This window comes from Hippoglossus hippoglossus, chromosome 11 (assembly GCF_009819705.1).
Source record: "Hippoglossus hippoglossus isolate fHipHip1 chromosome 11, fHipHip1.pri, whole genome shotgun sequence".
NCBI lineage: Eukaryota > Metazoa > Chordata > Actinopteri > Pleuronectiformes > Pleuronectidae > Hippoglossus > Hippoglossus hippoglossus.
The window spans coordinates 8,103,559-8,127,115 of record NC_047161.1 but is presented as its reverse complement, the minus strand read 5'-3'; the positions used below and the strand labels follow the sequence as shown (position 1 = coordinate 8,127,115).

The 23,557-nt window shown below is 41.5% G+C and overlaps 1 protein-coding gene across 6 annotated transcripts in view; it reads right to left on the bottom strand.

Moving 5' to 3' along the window:
- csmd3b (CUB and Sushi multiple domains 3b) overlaps nucleotides 1-23,557 on the bottom strand; it is a 319,867-nt gene that overhangs the window by 107,362 nt on the left and 188,948 nt on the right. For all 6 annotated transcript variants that reach the window (XM_034599800.1, XM_034599798.1, XM_034599797.1 and 3 more), the window contains exons 8-11: nucleotides 16,884-16,961; nucleotides 12,320-12,407; nucleotides 11,608-11,732; nucleotides 138-259 (exon numbers count right to left, since the gene is read on the bottom strand). In XM_034599800.1, the coding sequence (XP_034455691.1) occupies nucleotides 138-259; nucleotides 11,608-11,732; nucleotides 12,320-12,407; nucleotides 16,884-16,961 (413 nt within the window). The remainder of the gene's footprint in view (nucleotides 1-137; nucleotides 260-11,607; nucleotides 11,733-12,319; nucleotides 12,408-16,883; nucleotides 16,962-23,557) is intronic.

The window sequence follows — 23,557 nt, the reverse complement described above, 5'->3', positions numbered from 1 at the left end:
CAACTTGACAACAGGCTGTTTTCAGTTAATAAATAGTTTAAATGTTCATATTGCATTTAAATTCAAAACAGCTTGAATTTGAGTTTGTTTGACAGACGGAGACAAAGAGACGAAAGGGAGAGAGGATTGAGATTTACCTTGTTGGGATTGGAGGCGGTAATTATCCACACACACTGCGCGTTGCTCTCGTATTGAATCGGGAAGTTTGGAGATGTAAATGTTCCTGAAGGACCTTGAAGATTGCTGCCGCACGTCTTCACTGTGAACGGAGAGAAGGAATAAGGTCATTGTTGAAGCAGCGACTGTAGAATTAGCGGAAGCATTAGCAACAGCAATTGTGCTCAGTCGAGTCACAGCGCGACAATTAAAAGTGACACTTAAGTGAGGCTGAGAGCTGCAAAACAAAGAGAAAAGAAGAGAGGAGGAGAGGAAAGAGGAACAGAAGGTCAGATATATGATATTGATACTGTCAGCAACATCTCCCTGGATAGAAGTACTTAATTGGAAGCTATTGGCTTTGAAATACCACAGGATTAGCCAGAGTTACAGCATTGACTGATAAAGACGCTCACCAGCAATTTACTCTCAGAATCTATTGAAAGTCAACTTCTGTCGACCGGCTGGGTAATAATTACATTCCATCTTTAAAAGAGGTACAACAATCCACACTGTGAGATGAATATCATGTTCAAAAAGTGGAAAAAAAAGGTAAAGCTGGACATTGAAAGGCAAAAAAATAAAATAAAACAGGTTTTGTATGTCTGAAACTAAAACTTGAATCCTTGCAGAACTTTTCTCTTCAACACACTTTCAGAGTTTCGAATTTGTCACCTTTCTCCAGCTGCATCGGTTTGTTCACCAGGTTAGAAACCTTGTAAGTCATGATCTGTAAACTGGTGCATGTCCGTAGGAAATAAAAGTTATGAAATGGTGAAACTTGAGTTTTTAAAAGGGCAAATCTTTACTTTTGAAACATAGCAGACATAGAACTGCTCTCCTATTGCAGTGTATGGACCACGCCCCAACTATATGTGATTAAAATGTTTGAACGGAAATTGATGTATGGGATGTTCAGGAGAACTGAATGGACGTTGAGTGAAGGGCTTGAGATTTGTCTCATTGGCTTATCTGGGAGGAGGCACTGCTGTCAGGGCAGACAGAGACTGAGCGTGGGGGTTCTGTCTCAGGCATCATTCTACCTGTGCTTATTACAGCCCACCCCCCTGCCAGAGTTATGAGAAGATGAAGGAATGCAGGAAGGGATGAGAGAAGGAAGATGGATGGGTGTGAGTAGGGTTGACCCTTTTCTTCTTTTCTCTTTTCCAAGGTAAGGCCCAATTCATGCTTCTGCTTCGAAGTTATGCCGTAGACTACTTGTAGACGGGTACCCTACGCAGATCCCCAAGCTGTACCCTGACCTGCACCTCCCCAAAAATGTAACTACGTGTCGAGGCGACATTGACGCAAGAGCTGTGATTTGTCTGCTTGGTAGCATCGCCTTTTTGAATTGGATTGAAGGAGCAAACACGGACGACGTCTGTGTTTTCTTCGTTGCAGTTCTTTCAGAAAAAGTAATTGCTCTTCAACATCTATCAGCTCCAACTCCAAAATGATCCACTTAGTAACATTCACCAGAGAATTGGTAAATAAGCGGACCAGAAACCCGGAAGACACTTAACACCAGCATAGCAACAGTACTATCATTACACTATCATTTCGGCGGTGTAATTGCAGCGTGATTCAAACACACACCTAAGCACAACTATTAATGCTCAGCCCCGTGCGTAGGCTATGTGCGTAGGCTATGTGCGTATCTACGGCGTAGCTTCGACACAAAAGCATGAAACGGCCTTAAGGGAAAGGGTGAATAGAATAATCTGAGACAAACGGAGCGTGATGGGTTTACCATTTAGGTTTGACAGGTGATTAGAGGTAAGGTTGAAGCGTGGCCCTGCTCCCGAGGCTACTCTTCAGAGATTTGCCCGTATGTTTGTGAACCTGCAAATCACATGATATTTGGCAGCTTCGCACCACAGCTGGGTTTTGAAAACATCACGGAGGCAGGGTTACAGAACAACTGTCTGCATGTATGACAACGTGTTTCGAGTGGAGATTCTCTACGTGAAACCATGGAAGAATAACACTGTATGTCAACACTTGTGCTGGAAAGTCAAACACTAATACTGAAATTACACTCAGCGGGGTATTGAAAACGACACATGCTAGTTGTTCGATAAACCAACTAAGCCTTTATTAGGCCGTGTGCTCTGACTGGATGTGATAGAGAAACCTGCTCGTCTGTCCTTGGGTCGTCCTGTTAAGAGTTGGGAGGTAATTTTCTGGTTGATTTGAGGCAGCGTTTGTTCCTTAATTAGTTTGTTCAGTGGCAGGGCCAAGGAACACGTACAGTTAACACACACAAACACACGAGCACATGAGCATGAACGCTTACACGGCCCCCGTTTCACACAACGTGCACATTCAGTCACACACAGATTGGCAAGCAACCGCACGATAAAGACACAAACACGCTTGCACACGCACACCATTATCTGTGTCATGTATGCAAATACATAAGAGGACACGAGGGATTGTGCATCCAAACATATTCATAGATAATTCATAGAAAAACATGCACCACCTGTCAAACACACACGGTCAGAATAAAGGTCAGGGACAAGTAAGATAATTCTGTTTGTGTGTTTCGTTGTGTGCATAATGGGGCATATATATCTGTGAGGTGCTGTGAGAAAGTGTCAGAACAAGACACCTTAGAGACACATTATATCTCCTCTGTCTGTGTTTCCCTCTCCCCCCCACCCCCCCTTTGACTGAACATATTTGATTCTTGCGTCTCTAATTTTTAATACATCTTCCAATGACCTTCTCTTGTGTTAAACTCACTGCAATTCCTACACTGATAGATACACAAAGATGAAGTGTGTGTGTGTGTGTGTGTGTGTGTGTGTGTGTGTGTGTGTGTGTGTGTGTGTGTGTGTGTGTGTGCTTGAGTTGCACATGAGTAGTGATTTATCTGCATGTCTCAAAATGAGCGCGTGTGCATCGTCTTGGCAACAGCGTGTGTGTGTGTGTGTGTGTGTGTGTGTGTGTGTGTGTGTGTGTGTGTGTGTGTGTGTGTGTCTGTGCGTGCGGGTGTGTACGTTGACAGCTCAATCAGCGTGCCCTGAACGAATGGCCGGCCCCATCGCCGCGCCAACAGCAGTACGGGCACGGTGTTGCTATAGCGATAGTGCGGGGAGAGTTATCACCAGAATTACCGGAGGAGCTAACATCCCATAATTTATATTAAACTCCATCCGTCTCTCGGGCTGCGTCCGTCCGTCTCTCGCTCCATCTTTCTCTCAGCGCTTCTCATTCCCACCGTCTCTGTGCCGCTGTCAGCCATTGTCTGTAGTTCATGATTCACATCTCACTCCTTCTCTCTGTGTCTTTTGTACTTTTTTATTCTTATAACCATTTATTACAAATTCTAATCTTTATCATAATACTATATGTCTCTGCATAATTGCAAATTCAACTTCTAGAGCTTTCATGCCATTTCACTGCCGGTACCTAAATCATCGTTAATTGATTAGTTTTATCATTGATGACAGCTCAACAAGCAACAATCTCTATGATTAACATTAAAACAGTATCATCTCATAAAGAAGCCATGATGAATAATATGCTGTCGGCAAACAGTTACTTATTTACACATCCCACAGACACACAGTAATTTACATTAATTTGCTGTCGTGTATCTGGTTGCCTCAATGTACCTTAAGTCAATCTGTTGATGCTTCTTTAAGCTCTGTTTCTGTCTCTATCAATGCCTCATGGGTCTTTAGTGGCTAAATGCTTCACTCTATGTTCACAAGCGAGTCGATAACTTCTTTCTTTTCTGCCATCTTGCCCTGGGCAGGTAGTCAGAGCCCTTTGCCAAAAAAAGGCTGTTTCCCGTGTGGTCGGAGACAACAAAGTTTGCCGGCCAAATAAATAAATAAATAAAGCCATGAGTGAAAGAGCTGTATAGAGCTGGGGTAATAATCCCCTGTAGGTTTGACACAAAGGCATAAAAAATCATTCATCTCACAATTGTTTTGGCCCAGATTCGGCCCACACCAAACAGTGTCATCCGGCACACACATCCTGCATGGAATGATGGTCGGCCCGCTCCTGTTTGCCAGATCTGGGCGGCAAGTGAGCCATTGCCATATCACACATCAACCAGAAAGGTGCCAAAGGTAGCCTGAATTTGTTTTGTGCAATTTGGGGCCATATTCTCCATTTACCACATGGGCCACATTAGGTCCAAATCCGGATTACATCTCGCCTAGAGCACTGCGTGTTTGACAAAATAAAAAAAACTCAACATGTTCTACAATTGGGCCACTTTAGGATCACATCCATTTTGGCCACAAGACGCCTGATTCACATGCTATCGAGGGGTAAAAGGACAGTGTGCAGATTTACTTGTGATGCAAATTTTCTTTCCATCATGATTGTCTCCCGCTCTCCGACAGCCTGTCTGTCACCCTGTGTAACTTTGCCACTGTGACTCCTTCTCATCGTTATTTATGCTGGCACAGTATAGAGGGCTCCAAGCCAAAAAGAGGCCACACTAATGATTGAGGTGATAATGAATACGAGATTAAATTAAAAAAGTTTGATGAGGTCTATCTGGTACTAAAAGCATATTGTTGGAATCATGAGCAAGATTAAGTTGAACGCTTTAGGCCGGGGCTACAGAGAGAGTGAGAGATAATGTGTGTGTGTGTGTGTGTGTGTGAGTGACAACATATCCTCTTTTGAGTTTATATATTCCGATCAACTCAATTCCCTCAGGATTCACACTTTCTCTCTATCGCATTCACTCAAACACGCTTACCCACATAAACCATTGGGAGGCGGCCCAAAATTAAACGATGTTCCAGGCAAGGATCACTTTGCCAAATCCTGTAGCTGCAGCTCCAATGCCCTTGCTCGCTGTTCTCCAAAGTTTTGTTTTATGGCTTCGGAGCATAACTGACACGCCCCATAAGTACGGGGAAGGTTCCTTTGAGAAATGTTTTCGAGTATGCATTTTTATCACCGTTTCGGCTTCACTGTGTCCTGACTTGGTTCTCCGCTCTAGCATAGCGTAAACTCATAAGTGTCTCCTTCAATCTGATATCGGCCCGAGACGCAGACGTCCATAACTCTGCTGGTGCTTTCTCAGCAGGACGGCCTTTGTGGTTAGTGAGCCACCCACCCTCCGGCGGAAGGCTCACGGCCACTCATCCATACAGTCATGGCTGCTGAAGCATACCAAGGACAGTTAGCCACTACATGTACCCAACCAGACAGAGACCATGACGTGAACTGTCTGGTTTGGTAGATAACACACAATAGAGAAATACAATGGAATCATACGCGTTAATTTTTAAGGACACAATTTATGTTTTTCTTGGAACTGATGCATATTTGGTTTGAGTACTAGTTTGTAAAATAGCCAACTTTTCATGATACCAAGATTTAGTCAACTATCTATTACACTCATACTGTTTTGACTTATTTGCCTTGTATCTAGTAAACTACATTATAAAAGACTATAACCATTTTACGACATGGACTCCGAAGGGCGTCAGCACCATTGGTCAAGACTTTCCTGAGTTTGCATTGTACAGATGATCAAAGCAGCAGCAGATTCTCCACTCAGACATGTTCAAAACAACACATAAATGTCTGGAGGGTTCAGGTGAGGTGGTGCAGCATGCAGGAAGTAACGTACATTATGTTGTGGAGATCACGTAATTAGATTACAGCACACTGAAATTGACAGCGACATCTTTGTTGTTGTCTTCTACGTGAACGACACCGCTTTGTCATCCTGAGGTGTTTATATTGGGTTTTATTTGTTTGTGTCTTTTGCATCTGTCACGTGTTAGAAACATCATCAACACACACACACACACACGCCCTCACTTACGATGAATCCTGTGGAGCATCTCCTGCAGTTTGCTCACATGAGCTCATTCAGACATTGTTCTGAGTTTTTTAATAGGAGTCTGGCCGGAGAAGCTCTGCACAAAGTCTGAATGTCAGGAGATTATCAGTGCATGTCTGAAAGATGGCTGTGTCACTGTGTATAATCTACAAGTCCATCACAAAATGCCCACGAGCTAAGAACAGTGTGATTTTTAAAGAATGGTTAATTGCTCAAAAAGGTTATTTCTCTATTAAATAAACTTCTTCATTGAATTAAATTAAAACTGGAAGAACAATCCTCATAAACGGAAAGTTATCTTTAAAGTAACTTTGACAAGAAGGGTGTGTAACCAATGTGACAGGTAAACTAAAATCAAATCCTCGGAATCCTCGTGTTGACAGTAAGTATTAGAGGGCACTTTCTCTCTTTCTGTCTTCTGGGTTCATGTTCACTTTAAATCACAGGTTCCTCCCTGTCTGGGTTATATTGTTTCAGTTCATGGTATGAACAAGAGCAGCAAATTTGAGTTTGCATGAAAAATTGAAAACTAATAAACAAATCTGTATTATTTGTTGTGAAAACTTTATTTGAAATTGAATATGATCACCCTGAGGCTTAGATCATGTTCTTGATTTGGTTTTGCAGGAAGTCCGAACAGGCTGTTTTAAGAGGCTGCCTGCAGGAGCAGACAGATTGACCAATGGACAAAGAGGATGATTGATGACATCATTAAGCTGGCACACAGCGTTCCGATGGCCCTCGCTCTGGTTAGAGCTTTAATGGGTACACACACACACACCACTGCACATGCACACACAGACACACAGACACAGACACAGACACACACACACATACACACACACAATCACATGTGGAGAAACAGTCATTGAGTGTCAAGTTTCTATCCAATCTTTCTCCTCATTGTTTATTTTTTAAATCAACACGTGTGTGTCTTTGTTTGTTAGTGTATGTGTGCATCAGGCTGACATATAGCACCCTTTGTAAGCAGATGAACTGAACGCCACTGGAGTTCACACACACACATGCACGCGCATAGAGAGAGAGAGAGAGAGAGAGAGAGAGAGAGAGAGCGAGAGAGAGAGAGAGAGACAGAGAGAGAGACAGAGAGAGAGACAGAGAGTTGGCTCAGTGGCCTTGCCATCTGTCCATTAATCAAGGTGCCACATGGGCTCTCTCTCTCAGTGTGTGTTGTGAATGTGTGTGTGTGTTTGTGTGTGTCTCAGTGCTAGTGGAAGTGCATAGAAGGACACTGTCGTTTGATTTTGTTGTTTAATATTATAAAGTTTTTTAATCCTTTTAATGTACAGAGAAGCGATTACCACTCTGTCACTGTCCCTGACATTCATTTGTAAGTATCTCTCTCTCTTTCTATTGCTCTGCTGTTCTTATAAAAAAGGCCAAATCCTCCAGTTACATCGGGTTATGTTCCCTCTGATGTTCAAAAAGACACATTTAGCTGCGTTTAAGTGTTTTGACAGAAGTGACCCTTTAATAAGTCCGCTGGCTTGATGCTTCCTGACAGATTGCCTCTCTCAATGTTATTCATGAGTTTCCTATTTAGCTATTGGCTGGTCTGGATGTAAAGGTCATATCTGAATTGTGTTCAGCTAGAAACAGCCTCCGTCTCATTCCACTTTGGTTCAACAGGATGAAACTAAGTGGGCTAAATAAGGACACTGTACTTGAGAGAACACGGCGTGTTCTCACTGAAGATCAAATGTAGTAATCGCACACAGTCATGGCTGCTCAGCTCCTCCGCTCTGGTTTACCTGTTGAACTCCTTCCAAAAATGTTATTTATTTTCACTGGGATCAAGTGCGCACTTTTTTTCTGTTTGGGTAATTTCATGGACCTAACTAAGCACGCTTGTGCCAAAGTGGACGGAGCGGTGCGGATCAGTTTGTGTTTGTGCAGATGCAGCACTTTTTTTTTGTGTTGGCCTACACATTCTGGAATTAAATTACACTGGCATTTCCACCAGCTCACTCCACCTCTTCAAACATTAAAAAATAGGCACTCAGCCTTTTGTGTTTTTCTATTGAAAAGCCTCACAGGTTCTATTTGAAATCCCTTTGATGAGCATAAATATAGTACAACCTGAGATCTTCTGTGGTCCTACAACTTAATGTAGCTTAACTGACGGATGCGTCTCTCACAATTATGCATGAACTGGATATTCAGTGTCTTTGTATATTCAAATTATAGAATCTAATGAGGTTTTGGAAGCATTTCTGTAATCATTGTTCTTTCTTCGAGGCCAGAAAGAACTTTTTCAGAAGATGAGATGACTGGCCATGACTGAAGCCCACCGTCACCACCGCCTGCCGAGTCCACGGCCCCCCCACTAACAATGAAAGCCTGCTCCAGCTCCCCTTTGAGAATGTGCTGTGTTTGCCAAGCACCTCTTTTGACTAAAAGTGCGACTATGCATGGGTCGCACATGAACTTGCCTTCGGTGTTATGGAGCCTGACGTATCAGAAAATCTCTGCACATCTCGATCGGATGCCTACACGCTGATAATATTATACTCTGCTTGCTGACTGGTAGAAAAAGGAGACTTATAATTAATGATACGATCCACAGACCAAGAGCAAAGTTGATTCTACTCACAGTCTATTAGCATCAGACTGGCCCTTCTCTCCTGCTTCTGGGGTATTTTTATTTTCAGTATTTCAATATTGGCTTTTTATCCCTAAGAGAAAAAACTGGATTTTGTGACTAGGTTTACAAATAGAGGAGTAGTCTCTGTGCTCTGTGTTTCAGCTGAGCCACTGCCACCGAAACAACCAATTCTCCAGCTTTAAATGTACATTTGCAATGTTTTTCTTTTCAATTTCATTTTTTTTTTATTTGGAGTGACTCCGGCATACAGCTCAAATAAAGTCTCAGCACTGTTTGTCAGAAACATGATTCCAGTGTTACATGTGTCTTGTCCTTCAAACAACCTCCACATGGTTGTTCTGGGATTCATGGGATTTTTGTTTGGGGAGATGCAGGTGTTTCTGTTTCACTAAAGGAAAACTGTGATACACTGAATAACAATGACACAGAACAGTACTTGCATGAGTAGTTAACAGAAGTGGTGTTTTCTTTTTCAACAATATGATTGTATTGTATAGACCATGTACATTCATAAGTCCCATTGTAAGAATTCATACAGTTTGGGCTTTAGGTCATGAAGTGTGGACATTGAATATGAATAGTTGTTCCTACATATTGCCTTTTAGCACATCATAGCAAAGACTCATAGTTCATAATTGGGAAACAAGAGCCTTTATTCTGAAATGCTTAGAATGAACATCTGTCCTGAGAGATCCGATCACAAGCGGTGAGCGTAATGTTCATCTGTTCACACCTGGTATTAAAATGCTTCCTGAATATCTCCCCTGTGACCACTTGTTATCAGATCTCACTTGCTCGCTCTCTAAGCAAAAAATCTCGACTGACATTTGTGTTCGCGGAGACCAAGTGATGTTGTTTCTACCCAGTTTGAGTTTACAGATGTGTCCAATGACAGTGGTTTTTAGTGTGTGGGAGAGAGATAGAAAGAGCGAGAAGAGTCAGGAGGGACTGAATGAATGAATGACTGAATGCTCAGCTCAGCTATGAAGAAAGATTCTACCAATTTAAGCCAATTTAAGAAAAGTATCAATCGATGTGTGATTGCCACTAAAAATCGTCCGAGTGATCAAATCACCCAGGACGGATATTAACACCAGGTGTGAACGGGGTCATGACTTAATTATAAGGTTGATGGGAGTAGTCGTCTTAAGTTTAAAAGAGTTTAACAATGCTAACCTATGACTCATACCTCATGATGGCTGTGAGAAAGTCGCCCACACACGTTTCCCTTCCTACATCCCTACTCACTGGGGACTAATGACACTATTTTTCAGATATAGAGGTCATTCTTTTCAACCATTCACTGCTTCGAGGGACAACATCAGTGGATGTAATGTCATTAGAAATCGCCCGTTGGCGACGACACATGCAGGTAAATGCAAGACTTGATTGGCTTAATGTCAATGGCTATATGTAATTGCTCGTTATAAAGTATTTAGCGATGATGAACATCCGAGAGCCAGGGAACAATCTTAAAGAGCCAATCAAAAGTTATCAGCGCTATAATAGCTCTAATAATGAGTTGGATAATAAGGTTGATTGGCAGGGACCAATCAGGGCTCAAATGAGACAGTCATGTCCTAATTGTATCGTCCAGGTTGTGTCCTTCCTGCTTACAAGGTTCTGTGCTGTCATGGCAACACCAGTCTCCTCCCATGTGCGGTTAAACAGTGTATTTTAACCACGGGGCAAGAGAGCGAGACCCTCGGCTGACGGACATTAACCCTGAGCAGCATGTTGAATCCCTGAGGACTCCCAGGGGGCTTCTTGGGAGATGAACTTGACCTTTGACCTCACCGTGGATGAGCACTGATAGAAACGCACACTGCAAAGTATCGGATCACGTTTGGGTGGAATCAACCTTTTCTGAAGGTTCCTCCTACAGTAACATTAACACACTGAGGTTGAAATGGTTTAATTAAGAGCTCCGTCTATGACTTATGTTCCAAACACTGTAAATTCATTTTCACTAAAACATTGCATTACTCACTTATTCCAAAGTTGAGCTGGTGTTCATATGCTAATGTGCTTTGATGGATATTCAGAGTTTTTCTTTCGGAGAAGCTATAATTTAAACAGAAAGAGTAGGTGTGATATTTTTCAGCTTTTCCCTGCCTCCTTCCTCTGGCTCCCTGATTTCACTGCCCTCACACACTCACACACAGACGGACAAAGAGTAATGCTTTTTATGTTAAAGTATGTGTCTCCAGCCATAGTCTGAAGCCTAGTGAAGGGAGACATGACAAACGACTCTGGCATTTAACATGACAGACGCCCTCTCTCTCTATCTCAGTCCTTCTGCGTGTGCATGTGTGTTCGTGTGTGTCTGTGTGTGTGTGTGTGTGCGTGTGTGTGTGTGTGTGTGTGTGTGTCTGTGTGTGTCTGTGCTGTAAGTCTGGGACTAAAGCAGTGGCAGATGTGAAAGTGAAACCAGTCTGTAAAGCTAAAGAATGACGATGTCTGAAACGTGCTCATTATTAACACACTTAGAGAAGTGGAGAAAATCACAAAGCACATCACAAAAGTCATTTTTTAAAAACTGTTTTAATACGTTATATAATTTATTGATCAGACCTGGTGCTCGCTCGCGGACATTTTTAGCTTCAGTTTACGATAAGTGTAACATTCACTTTCATAGCTCCGCTGATTAAAGCAGACGACTGCTGCGTGTTAGTGAGGCGCTACTTTACAATCACAGGATTATGGAGTTTTGTTTTTCATAATTTCATAGCCAGAGGATTGAAACAGAATTGGGATTTTTTTTCCACATAAATACAGCCCCGATCAACAAAAGCTCACGCTGAAAAGAGGCCAAGGCAACACTGGCAACATTTAGCAGCAGGATGCATGGACTGTGCTTCGCTGTTTTCTCACAGTAGCTCCGTATTTGTGATCGTAGCATCTTCCTCCATCTGTACCTGTGTGTGTGTGTCACTTGAGGGTCTTGTTTGTGTGGTGTCAGTCATTTGTATGTGCGTCGAGAGCAGTTTCTTACCTTTACAGACGGGTCTGTGGTCACTCCAGGCTGCGAAGACTTCAGCCACTCTCTGACAGCTGATAGTTTTGCTGCCCTGGAGAACGTAGTCTTCTCCGCAGGTGAAGTGCACCTCACTGGTAATGCTACTCATGGAGTCAGACATTCAGAAGAAGAAAAAAAGGAATATGCATATATATTAACAACATATTTTATTCATATAGCACATTTCTTTAAAAAGTGCATAACGGAAAGAAAACACGGAAATGACAAGACCAGCAATCAGAACAAGCTCAATCGACTCATAAGACAGAGGGGAATAAAAACAAGTTATACACAGCACGATATGTCAAACATTTGTAAAAGCTGAAAATGTTTTAAGAGGAGATTGAAATGACACTTAGGATGTTTCCTGTCTGATCTCAACACGTCATTATCATCTCCATTCCCGCCTGTCCAGAATAAAACTCTGCGGCTGAGTTTTCAAACTAAATCGGGGCCAGCAGCGTTTCCAAACTATCTAAAACTCCGGAGTAGTGTGGATGGCAGCTGATCTGTAGCAGAGTTGATGTGCATGGATGTAGCCCGAATCACAAACCGTTAATCTGGGAATAACCAGCAGAGCTCCATTCACAGATCTGTAAAACATGCACTCCCCTTATGTGCAGGTGAAAGCCGTGTGCACCTCTATCTCTGAAAGTAATCGTGTCATGTCTGTGAGTGCGAATTGCACCTGAAGTCGCTGCCGTGGCGTTTCCCGTTCTCCGGTTCTCCTGGGTCAGGGCAGGAGTTGGACGCCTGTCTCACACCACCTTCATTTACTACACAGAGAGACAGACAGGTTTGGAGTTAGGGACAGAGGGGGGGCAGGTTAGAAGGCACAGGACAGGAGGAAGCAAAACAAGAAAACCTTCCATGGAAAAAACTGAAATTTAGACATTATACTTTACTCTTCATGTTTCATATGTTAATAAAGACAAAGACAAACAACTTGTTCCTATAAATAAATATGTACGGTAATTAAGTAGCCATGGTAAAAGCCCCTCTGCCAAAATAACATCAACTTCAATGCAACCTGGCATGAATCTAAAACCGTCTCTGTCCGTCACTCGTCCCCGTGAAATTTCAAGCTCTCTACTTCTAGTTTCACTTCTGGAAGCCTGCCTGCCTTGTCACCTAATCACTTTAGAGGCGGCAGGAAACAGGTGGAGGGAGAAACAGTTTAGACGGACCGGGAGATGGAGAGACAGGCGGGATTGGACGGGGACGACGCGGCGCTGCAGATTTGATCTTAATTCTCGCGGAGAGCTAATCTTGACAGTAACACTCCAGACATCACGGTGGTAGAACAGAGACAGAGCAGAGCCCCGTCATAACAAACACACATCTGACGGGATCTACTTTGTCTCTTTCTGTCTTTCATTTGCAACGCTCCTGTTCACAGTACGTGAAGGTTGCTTTTATTCCTTTTTCTATTCTATTCTTTCCTTGTCTTTGTTCTTTTTTGTTTCTGTCTTCTTCCTACTTTCTTGTGGTGGGCTCAACCCCTGCCTCCTCTTTCCACACAAATAACCCCCCACAGCTACATTTTCATTGGCTTCCCTTAAAACACACCGCACTATAGAATATTCTATTTTCATAAAAACCCCGAACCATTTCTTTCCCAAGTCTTTTCTCTCTGTCTCTTGAGCAACTTATGAAACTTTCGAGAAACACAGCTGCCGGGTTGACTTTGAGCAACGGACAGTGTGTGTCAGTGCGTATGTGGATGAGCGCGGAGAGAAAGAGGAAAAACAGCCTCAACTCTACTCAGAGAAAGCCAACAAAAAAAAAAAAAAATAGCTGTCAGGTATGTGGAATAATGCAAAACACAAGGAACTCCATTCCAATTTAAAAGCTTTCCATTTTCAAAACTTTTTTTTCCATTTCAAAAGACAATATAGATTTAAGCAGTTTTTTTTGTGTTGTTATTGTGTTGTTTTTCGGAGGAGGATCCATCATGTGCCACGGAGACGTTTCCTGCTGGCACGAAACTAAAGCATCAGCAGCAACAATCGTATTCTAATGAGCCGCGGCACATCCACGACCTATTTTTACTAAATTTTTCGGGCCCCGCATGATAGGATCCCTTGTATTTCTTAATGAGATCAGGGTGGGAGTAAAGTTATTTAAATAATCCTTGAGCTCCTCTCATCTTTCATTCACTCCAATGAAAGTGAAAAAATTAGGCCACTCGGAGGATTCCTGAGTGTGTTTTTCTAGTTGTTCATCCTTTCCCCTAATGTCTGGTGTCAGTCGAACATTACTAGAGGGAGAAACTGTCTTGCTGCGCTAATTTACTTCAGCTATACAGCGAACAAAACACCCCGTGGTGTATTTTGATTTTTGAAACGCATTGACTGATATTCAGATGAGGGGAGAAACACAGCTAATCATGCACTTTGGTGTAGTATTCCATTCAGCTTGTTTTGGAAGGCAGCACCTCGACAACTGTGGCTGTGCCGTCTGTTGATTACTTATTTGATTGGTACGATTACATGTGAATACGATCGCGTCAGGACTCATTTTTGTTGTTGTTCTGAACATAGTTTCACCCGATCAGTTGAAACGCATCGTCACTCAGACAGTTTTGCTGCTGTAATAAGTCACCGCTCATCTCATCTGAACAACTTTCATTGCATCGTTCCAAAGACGACAATTTCATGAAAAAAATCAACAAAACAGATTCCCACCAAACTGAGGTGAGGTAAAGGGCACGGGCCAATATTCCATTTAATGTTTATTGCAGAAAAGGGGGCAGATCCAGATATACATTTTTTACAGATACACTTTCTTTAACACGGCACTTTTTTTGTTGATTTATGGATCTTGATGGAAAAAAAATACTGTACTATGTTTAGGGGACTGATATTTATGAACGAGGGCTATTTATCCAAATAAATGTGGTTTCATAATGGGAATGTTGGGACTTCACATTTTTTTCATTTATTTTTATTTAATTGTTTATATTATTTGATCATTTTTGTATTTAATATTTTTTGGGTCCTCCTGTTATTAATATTATTAATATTATTATGGTTGTTGTTAAATGTTTTTTTTTGGGCAGAAGTTGCAAAACAATTGTTTTTGTGAAAACTAATACATAAAAAGTAAAATGTTGTCTTTTTTTCAAACAGAAATGCTGATGCCAGAGAATTCAATAAGGTGCAACAAACACAAGCTGAGTGATTATTCTGCTTCCACACCCCCCCACCCGGCTGCCTGAGCTGTCTGACCAACATGCATGTACATGTTTAGTCTGTATCAGCAAACGCAGCAGGTGCTTGGTGTGTATTTTTCCGTGTGTGTATTTGCTGGAGTAGATAGTTTGTTGCTTTGTTGGAGCGGCTAATTTGACCATCTGGACTATTCACACCCCGACAGAGGGACTGGTTACAGTACGAGTCGTACGAACACACAAACACACAAACACACAAACACTTTCCCACACATATGAACATGGAGAGAAACCGAGACATGTGTATAACGTGGACACGCTCCACTGAAGAGCTAAACCAGTCACACTGGAGGAAACACTGGAGCATATCGGCTAATAAACATACAAACTCATACATCTGCAAAAATCAAACCTCAACCTTGACTGTGCAACCTGTCGGGGAAACCTGATGAATCTGCAGCGCAGCGTGTGTCTGTGCCGCGCTGTGCTCAGATCATCGCTTTTCCATCAGCTCTTACAGTATTTAAGAGATTCACACACAGGCAAATGCTCACACAAACACAAAGTTCAAAATAAATCACTGATGTAAAAGAAATGGCGTCGATAAGAATGAGCATGCAAACCGATTCACAACATGGAGAAGCAGCAGGGTCGAAACAACGTGCAAATGTGGGTGTTTCTTTTGTGTTTATCCTTGTATAGATGCATATGTGTTGTGTATTTGTTTGTGCTTATATATGTCTATATACGCATGTTTAGAATTTATGAGCATGTACAACTGTCTGTGAAAATGTGCGCTGTGTAATTAAAGAAAATAAATAACACAAATGCAATCACAATTATCTGCAGCACACAAACAACTGACCTTCCTGAGTGAGTGTAATGTGTGAGGTATTATGTGCATGTACGTGTGTGAAAGAGAAAAGGCGAGAAGCAGAGGTACAATAAAGAGACAAAGGAGTGAGAAGGAAATAAAGAGGTAATTAGACGCAAAATAAATCTAATGTGAGGTTATATCAGGCGGCTGACAGCTTCAATAAGGGAAATCTCGGTTACAATGGTGCTGCTCTTTTTGTGGGAGAGATTTCTCATGATTTTTCCGCATGTTCCCCCAATGTCAGCGTGTTGAAAAGGCTTTAAAACGGAATTAAATAATGTTCATGTGCTCAGGATGTCAAATGACTTATGAACCATTAGCACCCTTACTCCTCGGGGTGTCTAATTAAGAGTTTCAAAAGTGTTTCATTCCTACAACTTGAGATTTAGCGAAAGTTTTAGGAAACTGTGGAGAGCAGTAAAGTAACGTGGGGAGCTTATATAGTACCTATTTAGTGTGGACTGATTTAAGTGATGTGTATAAAGATTGGAAAAATAAATCCACAATAATGTGCTTTAAATAGTGAAGGACTCTTATAATTCCACCATTAGCCTCTGTGGTGGAGAGATGTGGTGATAAACTCAAAAGATTGCATTGATGCCCTCGGTGACCTGTGCATTATAGTCGAAGAGAAATGAAGAGAAGAGAGGAAGAGGAGGAAAGGAGGAAGAGGAAGGGGGTGGGGGGCTGTAAACAATATCACAAAGGCTGATTCACATTCCCTGAACAAGCCCAAAGCAAGCAAAAAACCAACCGTGATTAATCTTATCAGAACAAGCAGTGGATAAATAAATCAAAGCCGTGAAGGAGCATGCATAAACCCAGACACCATGACCAAAACACATGTACAAAACATCCAACAACAAAAAAAACACATAGCAAGTACCAGAGAATAGCAGCAGCAGGCTCTTATAAAGGCTGTGGCACTTTACACACGTTTATGTAAAATTTGTTTCCCATTTTAATGTGAAAGCCAAAAACTTTCTCACCGCGTGTCTGTGAATTGTTGTCTGCAAACTGATCTTTATTATCGATAATCAATGGTTCAAAAGTGTCGGATGCAACAGCCTTTTAAAAGAGACAAAATTAATAAAAGCCCAAAAAATTAAAATAAGATAAAACAAGATGCAAATGCAGTGCAAGCCAAACCAAGCCATCACACGTTAGTTCATTAGCCAGAGTGACATTAAGATGTGAACTCACATATTGAAAACTTGTTGCCGGAGTCTTTGCCAGGGAATAATTTAACGCCCCGCGATTTAAAATCTACTGATCGCTTCACTGCAGAGGAGAACAGAATACAGAGAAGAGCAGAGAAATCAGAGAACAGATGAGATCTGGTGAAGGAATAATAATAATAATAATAATAAAAGGCAGATTCTTCTCCCTCACAATGCTGAGAGGGAGAAGAGCACAGTGGAAAAGAAAGTTTCAAAGGCAAAGGAAATTTGTAAGATGGTGGAAACAAACAGCGAGAGGCGCGGAGAGAGTCGAGAAGGGAGAGAGGGAGGAATGTTGGAGGAGCGATTGACCATCCAGGAGTTTTTGGTCCACAGGAAAAGCTTAATCTTTCTCTCTCTCTCTCTCTCTCTCTCTCTCTCTCTCTCTCTCTCTCTCTCTCTCTCTCGCTGTCACTCAGACACATACATCAGATGTCGAGGTGTTCTGCTGGAAGCGCCGTCACATTCCCCAACAAAAAAAGCTGGCAAAAAGGAAAATTGCAGCTTTAATCAAATCGGCGATGATGCAGCTCTGTAATCAAAGCATTCGCATAACGGTGCGTCGGGAAAATAAATGGTTCCTTTAATCAGAGTAAATCAAAGACAGGAGACGACAAACTGAATGTTAATGCGGCGCAGCATGTATGGCTGGAGAGATAGAGTGCAGGTGACAGAGTGAGTGGGTGCGAGCTGCATCTGAGTCCATGTTGGAATAAAACACCCCCCGAGGGAATCTCAGTGAGACTCCCTCCAGATTTCTTCTCCTGCTGAACCCAGTCAGAATAAATGAACACATTAACGACATGAATAATTAAGATGTAAACGCAAATATATCTGGTCCTGAATGACTGAGCACGGTGACAAGTCACTTTGCTGGATATCTGATGGGGAGGCTGACAGACGTGGGTTTTCAAACGCTTGACAAATGGCGGATGAGATAATGTGCTGCATTTATCCTAATGTTAAACAGGGGGCCGCACATGAGCACATATATCAGTGGTATTCTACTCGACACGGTTAAATTACTTCTTGTGTATTTTATGCCAACAATTATCCTAATGGGACACAGCGGCTACACACGTGCTGGTGGTGCTGTACTTACAGTGTTGAAATTATACCATGTTGATTCATGTGTTAACGATTTATCAAATGTAAAGTGGCCGAGTGTTAACTAGGTTTGTGCGTTATTGTGTTTTCCAGCCTAATAATTGAATGTGGTTCCAGCTGGGTGAGTGTGAGAACGGCAGGTGCGTGTGTGAAAAGAGTGAAAGATTCTGATCCCCAGCGTAGAACGCTTCATTTAGAAGAAAAAATGTGCAACTAGACGCTTAATTAATCTTGTAAAAGAGATGTTAATATGTGTAAATTAGTCCGTTTAAATAACAGTTTACAGTAACTAAATTAATATGTATATTTCACAACATTTAATATGTCCTGGTTTATAATGATCTGGCATAAATAAACCGCAAGTGAAACTCAGGATTCTGAAGGAGATGCAGTATCATGACTTTCCTCATTTAAAAGAAACCCCACATGTGACACACCTGCCAAAATAAAAAAGTGTCGCCTCAGTTACTTTGCTTCTAATTGGGGTTCAACTGTACCTTCATGCTGACCGAGGGACCAGGAAATCCATTCCTGTTTGTCAGTAACGAGACGGTTTATTCAAATCCATATATTTCGTCTGTTACAGCGATAACCTGTTTTAATCCAATCTGGATTAAGTTTGCAACACACACTGGTGAGGATGGGTCGCCCTATTGATTATAGATTATCTTTTAAAATCGGTCAAAGGACAAGGTCACGGCATGGGATCAAAGTTTTAGCCTAATGCTATTGCATGGGAAATGCATGATTTACAATTCGAATGATAACACATGTTGAATACTGTTTAGTTCTGAAGTAGATTAGGTTAAGACCTTTATAATGAGGCTGTGTGATGCTGACATTTGTAATTATGTCACCATTAGAATGTTTTTTTCAAATTGGAAAAAGACTTTGGTCATTGGTCATCAAGGTCAAATCCAACTAGTTATCAACACATTTCTCCAGCGATTTAAATTAATTTCATACATCACAACTGTTTAAAGCAAAGTCCCCCCCCTCCCACACACACACACACACACACACACACACACACACACACACACACACACACACACACAGAAGTAAGAAAAAACACTATCTCTCAGAAGAAAGTGTCTTTTACTTTTGATATCTAAGAGCAGTGATTCATACCTCGCCTGGATATTCTCATGTTTTCAGATCATTTCAAAAAACACTTTGGAAGAGCGACAGACAGCTGCACTTGAACATGTAGCTCATAAGAAACTCTGATAACGGTGGAGTGAGAACATTTTCATTCCACTACATTGCTTTGAGTTGAGCTCAAGCCTTTGATCCATCAGTCAATGGATTGAAAACTCCTCATTGGGACAATAAAGGGTAGGAACAATATATTTGTACTTTCGTAATTGCTTCACTGACTTGTATTTGAAAATATCCCAATTTCAGAAAATTAAGGACATTCATCAACAGACTTATTACTCAACAACCAGGGGAAGCTGTGATCTAGATCAAAGTCCTCAAATCAGGTTTGAAATGTATTTCCTCACCATTAAGCTGCCAAATCAGGGAAACTGGGCCAAATATAGTTAAAAGTCAAATTTGTGGGGTTTTTTTGCCTGTATCAAGTCTCAGTTAATATGCATCATAAAACCTGTCCTGTGTGAATATGCATCAAAGTTAAATATGCCCATGTTAATATTCTAGCCTACAAGCAGAAGCTCTACTGCAAACAGCAGATGGAAGGGCAGCTGCATTTAGGTAAACCATATTTATATCACTAAAATACTGCACATTTAACAAAACGACATTTAACTTGCAACAACATAAACAAGAACGGCGATTAATCCAACAGTTTGACAAAAGACAAACAAAAGCTTTATAAAATACACACTGAGCCATGTATTTAAAGCATCTGCTGGAATCTAATGTTTGCTTCATTCTTTCAAATCAAAACAAAAAACTGTTTTGCCATTATTAGAGCACACTGGAATGTTATAACAAAAGCTACAGCTGTTGTAAGCCAAGGAAGGATGCAGCTCAATGCTCAGCTACAGGGATAATGCACCTTGATAGAATTGTCTATCTTCTACTGTCTTTGGTCTCATCATAACCTCAAACTCACATGGTTAACTGGCTGAAGGACCGAGGCTGAAGTCAGGATTGAAGCAGTTAAATTTGGACTGGTCGGCTGTTGACGTCAAAGAAATGGTTGAAGCAGTTGAAAACTATAATGAATCATAATTGAAACAGTCCATAATGGCAGAGTTGCTGAAATATGTATTTATTTTATTCTATTTTCCTTTCATTTCAAACATTTTAAAGCAATCTTAGGAAATATACAAGTGGTATTTTTGGGCTATGATTGGCTCCTCTCCGTGACCCTCAAAGGATAAGAGGTATAGATAATTGATGGATGGAAAAAAGTATTTGCCTTCTTAACTATTAGGTAAAAATAACAGTGTCATATCTTAACTGCATATAGAACCAGACAGAACCAGGTTCCAATGGATTCCAATCTTAATGCTAAACAAGGCTAAAGATCAATAGACAAATAGTACATTGGTTATAATATTCTAATCTAATTCTTGGTAAGAAAGTGAATAATCTCCCCAGAACAAGAAATACCTTTATTCCTTTACATGAAATCTACAGTAGATTTCTAATGCCAACAAAACTATGATTTAATAACGGCAATACATTTACGTTAAGAGCAATACATTATATTATAGGGCAATTGCTTTGTTGTGTCACTGCTTATTAAGCTGGATCCAATGTTACATTAACAAGGAAATATGACCAAGTGGTTTGTTTACAAAGCACATGCCTCCGTCTATGATGAGTTTGCCCCCAATTGCATATATGTGCAATTACAATCAGTGAACGAGGGTAGTTGTCGGACGCCCTTCAGATGATTTGATGGTTTCGTAACCACAGACCAACAATCATGCAACATACCCAGCTCGTGTCTATGCAAACTACTTGCATTAATTAGGTATGTTCTCTGCAACACACACTGTAATGATCCCAGTGCTAACAACCCTTTTGATAAAGCGACAGCAGAGGACTGAGTCGACAATGGAAGCCAGTGATGGTTCCCCAATAACGTGAAAAATGATAAAGGCGTAGTTCATAGATTTATGAGCTCATATGAAGCCCTTGAGGCCGGCAGTGTGTCTGCACTCAGTTTGACAGATTCTTAAGTCAAGCCTGACAAGGAAAAAGGACATCGGCATAAATATACACAAAAACATATTGGTATATTCCATATGTGCTCCTTTAGCTTGGCTGTAATTATCCGAGGTAATTAGCTTTTTCGAGATGTGTGCAGTTGATCACAAGTAGATTCGAGACATTATGAGAGTCGTATCAAAGGTACCATGCTGTCGACAATATCCAATATGTCAACCTCCCTCAGGGGCCGGCTGTCTCTGTGCTCCAGTTGAATAATGTCTCGGTACCAGTGGTTGACTGGTGATTCTTTTGTACTGACTGACTTATTTTGTTGCCATAGCACTGGCTGAGTGATATTGCCGTCAGTTGTTCATTAAGAGCCAATCACAGCCCTGCAGACACAGAAACTCATGAATAGGTAATGAAGAGAGATGATGGAGGGCCGTGATTGGTAGGCCCTGCCGCGGGGAAGGCAAACAATTGTTCATACCTGACAAACGCATTGACAACATGCAAACACACACACACACACACACACACACACACACACACACACACACACACACACACACACACACACACACACACACACACACACACACAAAGCGCCTATATGCAAACACAGCCGCACCTACGCATGGATCGATACGGACACACAAATACAACTGCACACATAAACTGTCGTGACTTATAATGAAAAATACAAAGAAGCACATATTGATAGATTAATCAACTTAAAATAGACACACACACACACACACACGCACCCACTCCGACAAGAGTTCAGACACACAATCCTGTATCTGCAGGAACACACGCATGTAGGAGGACACGTATACATACCGTAAGCACACAAACACACACACAGGCGCACACAGTGGCATAATCCACAAACACACACATCCACAGCCAGGTGTAGAGGGTGTAGTTTAAGGCACTGTACCGTGCAAGATAGTGTGATCACAGAATATCTACTCAAGGTAATCCTCAGCCTTCGCTAAACCCCATTCACGCTTCGGATCAAATGTTCCTGTTGCATTTGGACAGATTCAGCCGAGAAACTAAACAAACAGACACGGGGAACGAGTACACCACGGTAAATAACGGATTGGAAGGAGGCGAGTGTACCTCTGATCTAGAAGGAGAAGTATGTCTTTATCTCATCTTTGGACGATAAAAGGAAGGGTTTCCAGGGTGTACACAGTATGTGTCTGCCTGTAATGCTTAATGCAGCAGAGTGTGCATGAGCAAGATGCAAAAAGGATCCAACATGCACAAGGCCCGTGGGGGTTGGGGGGGGGGGGGGGGGGGTATAACTCAATAAGCTTGGTTCATGGTGTCGGCCATAGTCATTCGTTATGTCTCATCTTGGCCACAAGGGGGATAACAGGCTAACTGTAAGCCACTGGTAGGTATTTGCAGATCTTTAAGTGATCTACTATGGGCAGTGAGCTCATTAGCTGAGCATGCTAACACTAATGGTCCACTGTCCAACATGCTGTAATCCATTTCTTACATTTATAGAACGTTCTGAGTCATAGTATTTCTCTTGACGGATCAACCCATAGACATCGGCAGGCTGTGATTGGATGATCACTGCCCAGGGGAGGGGTTTAGTTAACTATTAATTATTTAAATGCACAACAATTTTCATCATTCAGTTTTTAAAAATGCTAATATTTTTTGTACTTCGGCCATATACTTGCTGGAGGAGCAGTTACCAGAATGACAGCAGTTGGATAGATGAGCGAATGTGTGACTCATTGACTGAAAGCATCCATGACTCACAGGCTGGAAAGTGTCCACGGCTTTCCCTTGCTATAAATAATGACATAGCGAGAAAAATAAAAATACAATCGTAAACTCACTGTAAAACCGTGTTCTCATTCATTATTCCTGTGGCGGTTGACAATTCGGAATTTATTTGGCAACATGATTCACTGGTTTCTAGCTTTGAGGGAGAGATGTTCATGTTGTTGTTTTTTTTTATTTAACAGGGAAAGATGACTGAAAACACATTCACTTTTACAGCTGAAGCCTACGGGTGCATTTGCTGGGGGGGGTAGGAGTATAACTGTAACATAGCCAGCTTCATCTGGAAACAAGAGTCCCAACATATTGCTATGGAGCAGCTGGGTTTCAGTACTTTGCTCAAGGGAACTTTGGGCATCACTCAGGCTTTTACCACAGCTTTGTCAATCTGTCCACACATTTAAAACTGTGGTCTTCACATTTGTCTAAAACCCTCGAGCAAGCATGTGTCCATTATCGCAACGCTATCTACAGAAGCTACATTCATTAAAAAAGGTCTAACCATGTGATTTGTTGTTTCACTGGAAACACTTTTGGGTTTAATGAAGCTTTCAGCAAAATATCACCAAGGTAGATGATTATCTTTTAGATTTGATCATCACAGGA